The sequence below is a fragment of the Styela clava genome, chromosome 5 (genome assembly GCF_964204865.1).
Source record: "Styela clava chromosome 5, kaStyClav1.hap1.2, whole genome shotgun sequence".
NCBI lineage: Eukaryota > Metazoa > Chordata > Ascidiacea > Stolidobranchia > Styelidae > Styela > Styela clava.
This window is the reverse complement of record NC_135254.1, coordinates 23,271,536-23,285,209: the sequence shown is the minus strand read 5'-3', so window position 1 is coordinate 23,285,209 and position 13,674 is coordinate 23,271,536. Positions and strand designations below refer to the sequence as shown.

The 13,674-nt window shown below is 33.3% G+C and overlaps 1 protein-coding gene across 2 annotated transcripts; it reads left to right on the top strand.

Moving 5' to 3' along the window:
• The first annotated feature begins 17 nt into the window (after positions 1-17).
• On the top strand, positions 18-13,208 carry LOC120345132 (testicular spindle-associated protein SHCBP1L-like). 2 transcript variants are annotated; one of them, XM_039414543.2, is made up of 14 exons: positions 18-159; positions 1,127-1,245; positions 3,181-3,324; positions 3,841-3,957; positions 5,100-5,338; positions 6,379-6,574; positions 6,849-6,967; positions 7,075-7,212; positions 7,622-7,743; positions 8,827-8,933; positions 9,546-9,689; positions 10,209-10,361; positions 10,868-11,036; positions 11,402-13,208. In XM_039414543.2, the coding sequence occupies exons 2-14, from the start codon at positions 1,150-1,152 to the stop codon at positions 11,479-11,481; spliced, it is 1,824 nt and encodes a 607-aa protein (XP_039270477.2). In that variant the 5' UTR covers positions 18-159; positions 1,127-1,149; the 3' UTR covers positions 11,482-13,208. The 2 variants fall into 2 exon arrangements, with proteins under 2 accessions (XP_039270477.2, XP_039270476.2); XM_039414542.2 differs by lacking the exon at positions 18-159 and having other exon boundaries at positions 1,097-1,245.
• Positions 13,209-13,674: the final 466 nt, after the last annotated feature.

Below are 13,674 nucleotides of genomic sequence, written 5' to 3'. Positions count from 1 at the left end.
CTTTAACTAATAAGAATTGGAATGAAGAAAGCTAGTGTGATGCGAAAGAATAATCGGTCATTAGAAATCACTTGATAGAAAGACGTTGTCTAATTTGCATGTACCGGTACATTGGAATATGTGGAAAGCACCATAGTATTGTATTTTCTCAACAAAAAGGTTTGTGGTTTTTTACTTTGTTCTGGTTCGCTATCATATAGGTTTACGAGGCTACCTACGAATTGTCTTAGCAGAGCTATACCGGTACTCAAATTAGAGTAGCATTTATGCTAAAATGGACTCCATTCACTATTACCATGGGCGCCATTCATCGCTTCGCTGATTACCGTTTGTTTTCAATTTTTCGACTGTGTTTTAATGTATGAAAAAAAATACTGGCATGATAATTTTATTAATAAGAAAGTATTTCATATTGGTCAGAGGTATAATATACCTGTAGACGATATAAAATGGATAGATATCTGGAATTATTATATTCCCAAAAAGTTACAAATTTTAGGATGGAAAATAGCACATATGGCATTGCAAACAGGGGATAAAATAAGGCATTGGGTAGATGGTGATAATGCGTACTGTCAGCTGTGTAACAACAACATTGTAGAAACTTGTAAACATTTATTTTTTGAATGCGTTTATGTTAGACAATTCTGGGAATGGTGTAACATTGCACCTCCCCAGTACAATATTAAAAGTATAATTTTCCTACAAAATGTAAAACCAATATTACTGTATTAGGACTGATCATTGCGTGTGCAAAAGGGGCCATATGGGATTTTCGAAATTATATTATATTTGAAGAAGGGCAAACTTACCAATCAACCATGCCATCATGCGAACAATTTTCAAATGCAAGCTGAAACCTGCCATCAAATATATGGGCTGATGGGAGAAGGAACAAAATTGAAAATAATAAGCGATGGAACTATTGATGTATTATTTGATAAATCTGTTATGCTTTAAATATGTATATAGTTGGCAATTGGCATTGGTTAGGTTTTTGCTATTTCAGTATTCAGGTAGGCCTATTCGTATTTCTCAATTCTGTGTAGACAACGTTAAAGAAATTTTATCGTTCATTTTTTCACAAATAAATACAGAAATAAAGGTTTAATCAATAATTTTGAAGGTAAAATCATTGGTACATAAAACATGGCGACTGCTGCAGAGCCTACTCAGGTTTCTAAAGACGAAACAGAAAAAACGCTGGAAGACGGAATTGAAGAAATTAGGCTGGCAGAGGATGATGTGAGTTACCGATAGATTTAATTTATGAAGAATAAATTGGGTTTTTAAATTGGAAAAAATTCTTTCTTTGGTTCTGAATGTTCCGGAGCTTGGATTGCAGAATTCAGGAATTGTTTCGAGACAGTCAGACACAATTACCAAATTACTGAATTACGCCAAAATTGTTAGATAGGTAGACTAGGTTCTGAAATTGTTTCGTTTATTTTCAAAATTTCATAATACTGTAATGGCTACATGAAAATGGAAATTTCTGGAAAGCGAATAAAACCTTTTAGAGTCTGAAAGTTGAAAACATGAGAAATATCATGTACAGATGTGCCAGCTCACCATTTTGCAATCACACACTTACAAAAAACACAAACCTTCTGATATACACACAAAAAACAGGAATGTATTGCACTGTCGGGCTGTTGTACTTTTAAAATACTTGAGATAATAACGACCAATTTAATCTGATACAAAGATAACGCTGTAACACAGTAACATGTGGAATGCAATGTGATAAAGTTACAAAAGGATAGTCAAATTGAAGCTGAAAATGCTTGTTGCATTCTGAATTTCTTTATTCTGTTATTATTTCTGTTTTTCCGCAGTAGCTCAACATTTTCAACACAATACTGCAGTAACAATTAGATTACATGACCTTATTGCTATCATTTTTTACTGCGATTACGTGCAGCTGCAGAGATGGGGAGCTTTACGGATGGCAGGATGAAACGAAATTTTGTGTGTCTGAAGATATCCATTAAAACGATAAATAATAAGGACAGAGCTAGGCTATAATTGAACTGAAGGGGTCTCATGTAGTTTCGTACCTAACGTAATTCTAGTAGGCGCAGCATAAAAATTTTTTGACATGCCAATCCTAACCCTCACCTGACTACGCCATTCAAAAATTATGTCACTACGACATCACAGTCACGTCACAGAGCTTGCCAAATACTCGTACGATCGCCCGAAATGGCATCGGCTCCGACAATAAAGAACCGACTAACGTCAGCGATCTCTCTCCTATCGGGATCGTTGCGACGAGAAAACGAGAGAAATGGCTGTTCGATTTTGGGTTCTCGTCTGCGCGTCTTGGATGACATTTCGCGTAGTTTAAAGGGCTCTATTACGTCACTGTGACGTCGTAGTGACGTAATTTTTGGATGGTGTGGTCAGGTGGGGGTTAGGATTGACACGTGAGAAAATTACGCCTACTAGAAGTACGTTAGGTTCGAAACTACATGAGACCCGAACTAAAGAAGCTTGATTTAAAAATAATTCGGGTTAAACAAATTATAGATGTTGTTAAACAGAGAATGAATAAATTAAAGGATAAGTAAGAGTGAAATGTTTGTAATATTGCAATGAATCACGCAATGACCAGACAAGCATATTGGTGGGAAAGGGCAGTCAGCTTGTCAATCAGACTCGCCATCACCATATTGAGTCACACAAGGCTGTACACATGATGTCAGCTTTTCAATAATAAAAACATTGAGATAAACATGTGTAATAATGCAAACTCTACAGCTTGGATCTGCTGCCCCCTACAACATGCTACTTTGTTCAAGCTGTATAAAAGCTATGAGCAAAAACAATTGGCAGAAACATGCTTCATTAACAATAACTTTCAGATTTATTTCATGCTTGCATATTTTTTTCATTCAGTCCTTATCCAACATTTAATTAGTTTCATTGACATCTCACAGATTTCTTATAGGCCTACCCTATATCTGGTCTTAGTTTTTACTTGGATAGGAAAAATTGAGCTCATTTTCTCCACAATATTTTTGTCTTAAAAGACATCTATTCTTTATGAATATATTTTGATTCACTTATCTGTTGATATTGATATTCCTGTATTGTTGTAAATTTTCCTTTGCAAATATCTTTTTCATATCTTGCTAATTTCAAAGTTATCCACCTTTATTCTTATTTGATTTTTAGCAACCTGGAACTTCAGGAATGCCATCAGCGTCGATGGCTTTTCGTAATTTGCCTAGAATTGTAAGATCTACTTCCATCTCTCCACAAGCCAGATATGAAATATTTTGCAAAGAGTTTAGGATTGCGGATTGTAGACCTTCACAGGTGAGTGGCAATGGATGATTGAATCATTTTTAAACATTATGCTAATCACTTGTGCTTTCTTAGCTAACCATTGTAGGTTTGAAGTAGGGCAGTGGTTCTTAACATCTTTATACATAACATATTTTTCACCTCCATTTTTTGTGTTCCTAACTAAATGAGCAAATAATAGGTAAATTACAGTGATACTCGGATATTTATCTCAGTAAAAACAGCAGGCTCAGTGACTTTTTTTGCAGTTGTTTCCACTGTGCAATGCCTCTGAAAGCCCCATTTTTTTCAAACTGGAACGATTGAGCATTTATCTTCATTATGTGGCATTTACTGTTGGTGGGCCATGGCTCACTAGTTTATCTTCGCCTAACTAATTCTATGTTGTAAAACAGTTAACAATTTTTATATCTTCTCTTGATCCACCAATTAATCGCATGACAGCGCTTAATTTTTTATATTATGATCAGGCTGTTTTCTCTCCTCAGATTATTATGAGAAAATCGCATCTTTGCTTTTTTATTCCAGGTATTGAACAGAGTTCATACCTATATTGAGGAACGATTAATGGGAAGAAAATGGCTTGCATTATGGAGGGGAACCTATGACAACAGTTTTAGGCATTCGATTGATATTCTGGTTGAGGTAAATTCATGTTGATATTTTTGTATCATATCAAAGGCAAATCTCAATTGATTCCATCTACCTTGGCATTTATTTTAATACATTATGTTATTTTAATAATGTATCTTTTATTAAGAATAATTTGAGTTTACAATAATTTTTCCATAGCCTACATTGGGCTAGTCTTATCATCTATAGTGCATCATAACACCTATAATGCATGTATAGGATATTTGATCAACAGATTATCCCTGAATATTTTATTAATGTATGAGATTACTTCATAAATGCAACTCTTTTAATGATTTAGGAAATTTACCAGTGAGGCAGTAAGGATTATAAATAAAAGTATAAGCTTACAGTATTTAGCAATGTAAATAAACAGTAATAAGAAAACCCAAGTGTCTGTTTCGTAGTAATATCAGCCAAATGGTAGGTGTTTTAGCAGATATGGCACATTGCCCCAAAAAAATGTAGCTGTCTTAGAATATTTTGTGCTCAGATCTCAGGTAAATATTGTTGCTTAGGCTGCCTACAAGCTTATTTTAACTAATGCTAGAAATGATATCAACATAAAGTTGCAAACGATCACTAGGTATGTTCAGAGCAACATATGGTTTATTAAACCTTCCAGAAGAATTCTCTTTTTCAGTTTTCTATCTTTTTAGTACTATTATAGGGGCTCCCGAAGTATGCGAACCAAGATGGCGGACATCGGAATGTAATATGTGTACTAGGTGAGGATTAGGCCATAATTTTAGGTATTAATACTACGGGAGGCTCTTGGCTAGTCTTCGAACTGATAATAGGACTAAAATTAGGAAAATTGGAAAAAAATTATCGCCTAACATTAACCTGTTACCCATGTTACGTTCCGATGTCCGCCATCTTGGTTTGCATACTTCGGGAGCACCCTATTATAAATACTGTGAGATGTCCATGTTTAGTGCAGTATTCTACTGCTATTTTACTTCCAAAAAAATTTCATTTTGGATATACTGAATTCTGAATTTTACTTGCCGTTATTTATAGGTGGATTACAAAATTCAAATTCAAATAAAAAAGAGTAAATTTCTGTAAAAATCATTGTTTTCCATTTTCTGTTGAAGTTTGTAAAGCAGAAACAGCAATCTCATTTTCGATCATGATTATTTTTGTTTTAGGTTGATGATGTTTGCAGTGACCAAGCACATGTTTCTTTATTTGAACCCCTAATGTGTTCTGGTGCTGGTCTTCCACAACATGTAGTTGAAGCACAATTGGAAGAACTCGATCACACTGTAGATATTGTTGAACTTCATCCAATAACATTGAGAGATGATGATCCTGATATGGATGACAAAGATCTAGAAAATGAAGAAATGGAAATCAAAGAGATTGCTGCTATTGTTGAAAACGTTAGGTCGGTGTATGAAGACTTTGTTTTCGAATATGGAATTACAGATATTTTTTTGTGGTTTTTTGGTGTGCAACATAATGGAGTCTTATATACGGAAATAAGTCACAGTGGTTAGTAGGAAGCCGTTATTACATTCTCACCAGGTTTAAATGAACTTGATATCATTCATATCCCTTGTCTTAATTGACCCTTGCTGATTAAACAGTGCTAAAAGGAGAAATAAAAGGGAGTAATGTTAGATTAGCGGTAAACTCACAGGTCCAATGTCTATTAACATTTTGAGTGAAGCAAATGGCCTCGCCCCTTGAAAGTGTGCTATCAAATATGGATAATTTTAGTCATTGTTCGGCAAATACGTTCCCAGTCTATTATTCCAGTTGAAGTCAATTTTTTTTATTCTGCATTGATCTATGAAGCCATAGTTTGGCAATTCTACTGGTATTAGAGCTGTATCTTCAAATACAAATTCCTCTTGTTAAAATTCTCAATTTGAATTTTTAAATAGTAAAACAGTTGTTTTAAACTGAAACTAAACAAGCCTGCGAAGAGTAGGTAGTACATGTTTCATTAAAATATGGCTGAAGTCAGTTTTTAAATGGCTTGGAGGCTTCAAGTTGATGGAACTTTTATTTCTGACTTTTAAAAGTACAAGTACAATTCTGACCTCTGAATGTATATTGTCATTAATTGAGTATCATTTTGATCGCTTCGGAAGTATTCGTACCAAGATGACGCACAACCTGAACAACCCTGACCTTGTACACATATTATTTTAAGGTTGTGCGCCATCTTGGTACGAATACTTCGGGAGCACTTTATTTTGTACTATTTTCGACATGAAGTATACATAGAGATCTTATTAATAAATACTTGTTGGGTTTTTTCTTGTTGTTATGAAAAATTGTATTTTTTCACAATCAATGAACCCTGAGATCTATAGGACTCAATATTTAACCCGAAATTTATACTTTTTACAAATATTGCGGACCACTTGTCATTTTGTCAGACCAGTTCGTCATCACAACAATGAATCATATTTTCAGATTCTTTTTTGAACATCTTCGTCGAGATTGGGATGATGAAGATGAAGGAGATCAGGCATTTGATGCCTATTTACGTGCCCGATTACAATTATACTATGATGTTGTAACTGGATGTGTACCCGCACCTCTAGTTGCCAGATACAATCGTACAATGGCTAAGTATATTGTTCGAAGAAAAGAGCTTCTTGACTACCAGGTATTATTCTAATTCTGTAGAGGAATGCTTGTATGTTGTACTCCCATATTTTGTGTATACCAGGTTAGGGTTAGGCCTAATTTTATTCCGATTTTCCGTATTTTAGTTTTATTACTAGTTCGGAGACTGTCTGTTAGCCAAGTGAACATACCCTATACCTATGGTCTTTAGTCCCTTTACACTTGATGTGAAATAGTCGAACAGAATTAGTTACTCCATATTGGTACACACACTTCTAAAGCGCTGTTTTTTACTGTCATTTTTGTTTTCTCAGTCTCGAATTCAAGGAGAAGGAGAACCAACAAATGCTGAAGCAGTTGAATGCTGGAGAAAATATTATGAAGTTCTCATGTTGAGTGGTTTGCTACAAATATGGGAAACATTGCAGCTGAGGTAGGGATTATTTTAAATAGTGTGACCCGAGAAAAAAATTTTCTGTGATGTCAATGTTTAATAATGATCAATTAATGAACAATTTAAACTTTGTTTGCGTTATACAGGGCAGAAGGTCCGTGTTTTCCACGAGTACTCAGACGGACAAAAGGAAAGCGTGATGATGATTCCACTGTTATGCATCTTGTTACTGATATGCTAACTCCTTCCATGCTCAGAGATTTTAAAGATGATACTGCCATACTGTAAGTTTTGCAATAAGTACTTCATGTCTTTAATCAATTAGGTTCATTCAAGGCAAGGTTCCGAGCCTCCTAAGTCCTAACTAAAACTTGAATGAGTACTGAACTACTGATAAAAAAAAGTTGATCGCTGATTTTTGGAATTGGTTTATTTATGTAACTTAGTTTTCAGTGGAGAGTGGTTAAGTTAGACTTTAATGGAGTCGAGTCAACATTGTTGGTGAGTGAGAGGAGCTACGTGAGTAGGAGTTTCATGAAAACTCACTATTTATGAGATAAAATTTATTTGTTTTTTGTCTGAGTTGTTTATTGGTACTGTGCAGTGAGCAATTTTTTTGCAAAAAAGGGGGTTTGCTTATATAGTTTAAATTTAAATACATTTGATGTATTTTTTAATTTATTTTATATTCAGTCAGCACAAGACACCGCAGTCTGCTTTGCAACAATGTTATGAGGGTGATACAATCATTTTATATCCTGGAATTCATAGCGGTGAAGGATTTCATGAATTGACTGAGTCTGTCACCATAAAAGGTATTCCAGCATTTATAGTATTTTATACTATATAGTCGGTACATTTATAAGATTGGTGTCATTTTGTGATATCCTGGAAGTCCTTCAAAGGGAAGGGATATTTTAAGAAATACACATATCATGTCTCGGCAATTTCATGCAACCGCTTCTAAAACAATCGTCATGATTACATCATTCAATAAAATATCTAACTCAATCAGCTTTCTTGTTGTGGAAAATATACAACCCATCGACAACCTTTCATTAAAATGTCATACAATGATAGTTGTATATATAAAAGCAATCTTGTGATTTACAGTGTCTAAAATAGTGTTCAAGTAACAGGTCTGATTTGTCTTTCCCTGGGCTCTCAAAACATAAATTTTGATGTTCTTCGTTTTATTTTTGATATTGTTTCCATTTGTAAATTAGCATAATGCCACAACCTATTTTGTATATTTTGAAACCTGATAAGGCAAGACATGCATTGTCAAAAGATACTTGTGGGTTATGGATATATAATCTGCTGACATAAAATGTTTATGACCTGTTAATCAAGCAAGTCATCACACCGAAAACAAATCAGATATATAATACCAAAATGGTGCAAGAATCGCATATATTATTGGTGACTTTTTTGAGACCTATGAAATTTTCAGGAAAGACATAGGGCCGTTCTAAAAAATGTCAGAAACGACCAAAGGATGACCCCCCTAGCTTTCACACTAACTACATTATTGTCACTAAAAGCCACTTCATCTGAGCTTTATTGGATTTCCAATTTATTTGGCTAAACTCAATATTTATTCAGCATATAGTAGTAGTAATAGCAGTGGCATAAATCCCACCAAGCCACCATTTCATCTGTTGTGTTCGAAAATTCTAAGGTGTTGTACATATGTGATATATAGAGCTGTTTCTTGCAGCAAAATGTAAAACTTCGATTAAGATAATGTAGAATATTGAAGTGTTTTAAAGTGTCTCAAACTATTTTATTTCTCACTAGTCACTACACAACTGAATCAATGTTTTCAATTTTCATGTTTCTACGAATTAATCTTTATGGGTTAGTTTTGTTGTAATAATATTTATTTCTTTTATCAGGTGTTGGGAAAAGGAAGGACATCATAGTTGAAGCCATCACTTATGATGACTTATTTGTCAATATAAGTGCAGCTAACGTTACTATGGAAAATATAACTTTTATTCAAGTAAGTTTTTTATTATAATAATAAATTTCGGGACTGAGAAAATTCATTAAACTATCTCTGACCATAAAGTCATAAATTTTCCCAAAATGCTTGCCATTTTATCAGAGGGAAAATACAACGAAAATTGTGTATTTTTAAATATTCCAAGATTCCTGCTTAACCTGTGAATATGCTTACATGGCATTAAGAGGGTCCTGCCGCCATTCTAAGCGAATTTAGGTGATCGTTTTTGTACATATATCGTTCCTTCGGGCATTTTTACTAATTTGTTGATTAAAGTATGCGATCTCAGATTTGTATCTGATTTGTATCAGGGGTAATTTTTAGACAAACAACAGGCTCTGCAAAATTCAGTGTTGAAAAATTCATAAAACATTATCTGGAATACTACAAAGATCTGATACACCATGAAAATATGCTGGGTGTTGTCAATGAGTAGCATATCAGTCTACCGGAAACAGCTGCATGCCCATATATAAGATCCCTGATTCCATGTATATAACAAATTGTTATACAAGGCCACCTTTAATCCTATCATAGCATGACTTCATTATTTCTCTTCTTGTAAGGATTTTTCAGTTCTCAAAAGTTACACAAGTATCTTATTTTCAGTCTGAAAATACAGAAGGAGCATTGAGAGTAGAAAGTGGATGTGCTGTTGTTACAGACTGCACGTTTAAATGTGATGGAACAGGAATCACTGTACGAGAGGGTGCAAATCTAACAATGAAAAATTGCACCATTACGGGAACAAGGGTAAGCATTACTTAATTTTGGTAACAGCTTTATTGAAACTTCCAATCAAATCATCAAATTCCCTTCATATTTGGGACATTACACTGGGTGACCCAATAATGGAAACCAGGTCATTTGGAACATATTCTAGGGAACTAAATTACTAAAACTTCGTTATTGGGTACGTTTCATTAATTACAATTACTACGCATTTGTATTGAATGAATTTTAATTCAACAATTATTCATATTCATCTCACAAACACTGGTTTATGTTAAGATTCAACAATTTATTTATAAACTTTGCCACGATTTAGGTTTTTTTTATCAACTTTTCACTTCACCTTATTTTATGCATAGTTCAACAATATTTTATGCTTTTCTACACCAAATTAGCCAGATGCTTCATACTTATTGATGACTATATGATAAATAATTTTTTCCTGAAGTAAAATGATATATTGCTAGCATTCGGACAATTCTATCCATCAAAATTTACCTTACAAGAAGAAGATTTCAAATCTGCATAACTTTATACCAGGGTGCTGCAATAGAACTGATGCCAGGATGTACAGCAACACTTGAAAACAATGATATAACTCACATACAAGACTCTGATGATGACTTTGATCCTTCATTTGATGCAACAGTGGAAATGAAAGGAATGGCAAGAAAAGGGGCTGTTCATTTGCATGTGGGTTCAACTTAATTTGCCTGTAGTCATCAGAACAAGTGGCTTGTAAAGTTTGACATGTATTCATTGAAGCTGGAGACTAGCCTACATTTTTAGTTCACACGAAGCCTGAATTTCAGACTTTTATTGGTGATGATTGAAATTGGAAAAATCAAAAAAATAAAAATAAGTTGACTAAGAGTTCTTAACAATTTATCAAAGCAGGTTTGCATCTGTCAAATGTTTTTGTTATCTAAATTTGAATTATAACTGAAGTTGAAGTCAAAATTTCCATCAACCGGGAGTCTATATATTTCATATATTTATTTCATAACCCCTATATAACCATGGTTAGAATCTGAGTCAGGATGGACTGTGAATTCCATAACCTGGTTAAAACCTGACTCAGGGTCGACTGTAAATTTCATAACCCTGGTCCGTTCCGTTAGGAATGTTTTTCATTTTTGCTTAGCATTCCCACCAATTTAGAATTTGTTTTATTTTCTTCTAAATTAATTTTTGTCTAGGTTGTTGAGCCCCCTAAAGTACAAATGATAAATAACAAAATAAAATGTGAGGGAGGCCATGGTGTTACTGTGGGAAAGAAGAAATATTCATCTCGTGATTTTTCAACTCTTGATACTGAACATCAAACGACTGATGTGGATAGTGGAGATGCCCCCGCAGCAAACAAAGGTAATTTGCATTGAATGAACAACTACAACACCTACTTATTGTTTGTACATTGAGCATATGACGAATTTTGTTGCTATTCTTTTGAATCTGCATGACTTACCTGATTAAAGAAATGGGCGCTCCAGAAGTATGTGTACCAATATGGATGTATCTAATTTTGTTTACCTACTTTACATCAAGTTGTGTAAAGAGACAAAAGCATATGGGCAGGGGGTATATACACTCGGCTAACACAACCAGTCCCGGAACTCGTAATAGAACTAAAATAAGGAAAATCGGAATAAAATTATGGCCTAATCCTAACCTGGTATACCTACTACGGGAGTACCAAGAAAAGTCCATTACCTTTTTCATTAAATTTTCAGGCAAGGACATTTTGACCAAATTGGGAGTTGACCTGAAGAATAATACAATTGAAGATATTTCTGTTGGAGATGCAATTTGAATATTGCTGTTTCATATTTATTTTATAATTGTTGTTGATGGTAGATGGTTAGAAAAAAGTTTATGTTAGTATTAACCTAGTTTTTTCAGTTATCACCAAAGCCTAGAACTCTCCTATAAACCACACTTGACAATTATCTAATGCTTCAATGTAGTAGCTAAAGGACAATAAAATATAATAGCAATGAATAAGATAAAGATAAATTCCTAATCAATCAATTTTTGTTTCGTGGCTTGAACATGTTGTTTTAGGCAGATTTTTTCACTTCAATGGAGAAAGATGAATTTGAATTTTAAGTTACCTGCTAGTATTTTTTGTATGTTTAATACTGATATATAATTGGGAAAATAACATAGAAAGCAATATGACATGCTCAATCATCTTCAACGTAATTCATTGATTACAACGGATACTGATGTTACCTATTGTTTATGTATGTGCTTATTCATTCACATATGGTAGACTTTAGCATTTAGAGCATATTTTAGTAGACTACCAAACTATCTGCTTTATCATGGGGGTGAATACTTTTTTATCAACAGTTATGCTCATTGGTGACAGTTTTTAATGGATAAATTTCCTCTTTTGTTGATATCATAAAAGTTTAAAAATTGGAAAGAAATCAGTTTAACATTTATGTAGCATACATTTCCAAATTAGTTCTAAAAATATGTGGATAGTACTAAATTCTAATAAAAGTTAAGATAGAACCACCCAGCTGCTTGCCTTAATTTATTTTCCATTTTTTTTCAAGACTAAGTCATTAGTTTGTAGATTAGTTTTAGATTTTTATGATATAATGTATTTTTGGGTAAAACTGTAAGTGAATTACTGTGTATTAGTTTTATATAATTTTACTGTGCTAAATATCTTTTTTATTGATATCCAAAATCCTAATTCCCTTTTTTCTATTTACCGAGTAAACTTTGCACAAGTTGGGACCAAACTATTTTCTAGTGTATATTGAAAATATTCAAATATATCTCATTGAGCTGTTGCAAATTGACTGCTAATTCAAGGTGTCTCAGTTGTTTTTTGATACACCTTCAAAGATCATTTATTTCAAATTTTTTTGTTACAAAGAATGCAAAAATCCTAATTTCCAAATTGTTCAAACTTTCTGTTTGGATTTTAAATCCTGATATTTATGGGTATTTCTATACATATTTCAATTGTTCTATAGTATTTATAGTTAATTTTATCATTGTGAAAATTTCTTTTAAAATACTCAATGAATTCACTTTAAAAACGATAGGATACTTTTTTCAATATGTCAAAACTAATTTTGAATGATGTGTAGTAAATAAGGCGTTAATCTGACTTTTATTTAAAAAGGAGTAACTTTAGTTTCAGTATAAAATAACACGATTTTATCCACTTTATTAATTTGAAAAGAATAGTAAAGTTGAAGCTGTTTCGATTCATATATCCTTTCCTAGATGGGATCATATGTGAATGTTTTCATTTAATCTTCACAAAAGTATTTACCTGCAGTGTGACCTGGTTGTTATCATTCTTAATATGTTTGCTCTCCCCTATTCTTAGTTTTCATTTCTTTTATGAGAGTGTTTTATTTCAAGCCATGCTTGCTCAAAGATGATCTCGGCTATTCTACCACTGTTTTTGTGTTTGTTTAGTTTTTAGAGTTTCGTTGTTTCAGAACATTTAGAAATTGTTATTCGTTGCTTCTGTAGTTCTAATTTTTCAATAAAATCAATTCAATAAAACTTGTGATTTCATAGGCTCTTCAGCTCGACTCGCCCCCTGACGAACTGAATCCGGCTCATATTCCCTAACAATAAGTGACCAATCCAACGCTTAGCTGCGCATTGCGCTATCGTGATTCAGATACATACCTGGCGTGTTACTGAACTCACTACTGAATTTTTATTAAAATACTTGAATTAATTGCCTTGTGAATCTGTAATAGGCAAAAACACTTTCATTACATAAGAATTGTCGTTTCTGCAGGCATTTCAGTGTTCATTTAAAAAACTTATACTAAGTTGTCTACTATAATGTTTTATTGAAAAAATATTTCCTATCTATGAAACCAATACATATAGTGGCGTACGCAGAATTTCGTAACAATATGATGTTAAATTTTGTGTTTCGCCCAACCACAAAATTCACTGGGATATTCGATTGATATATGTATAATTTTCTTACTAATTATCATCTATTTATTATTCG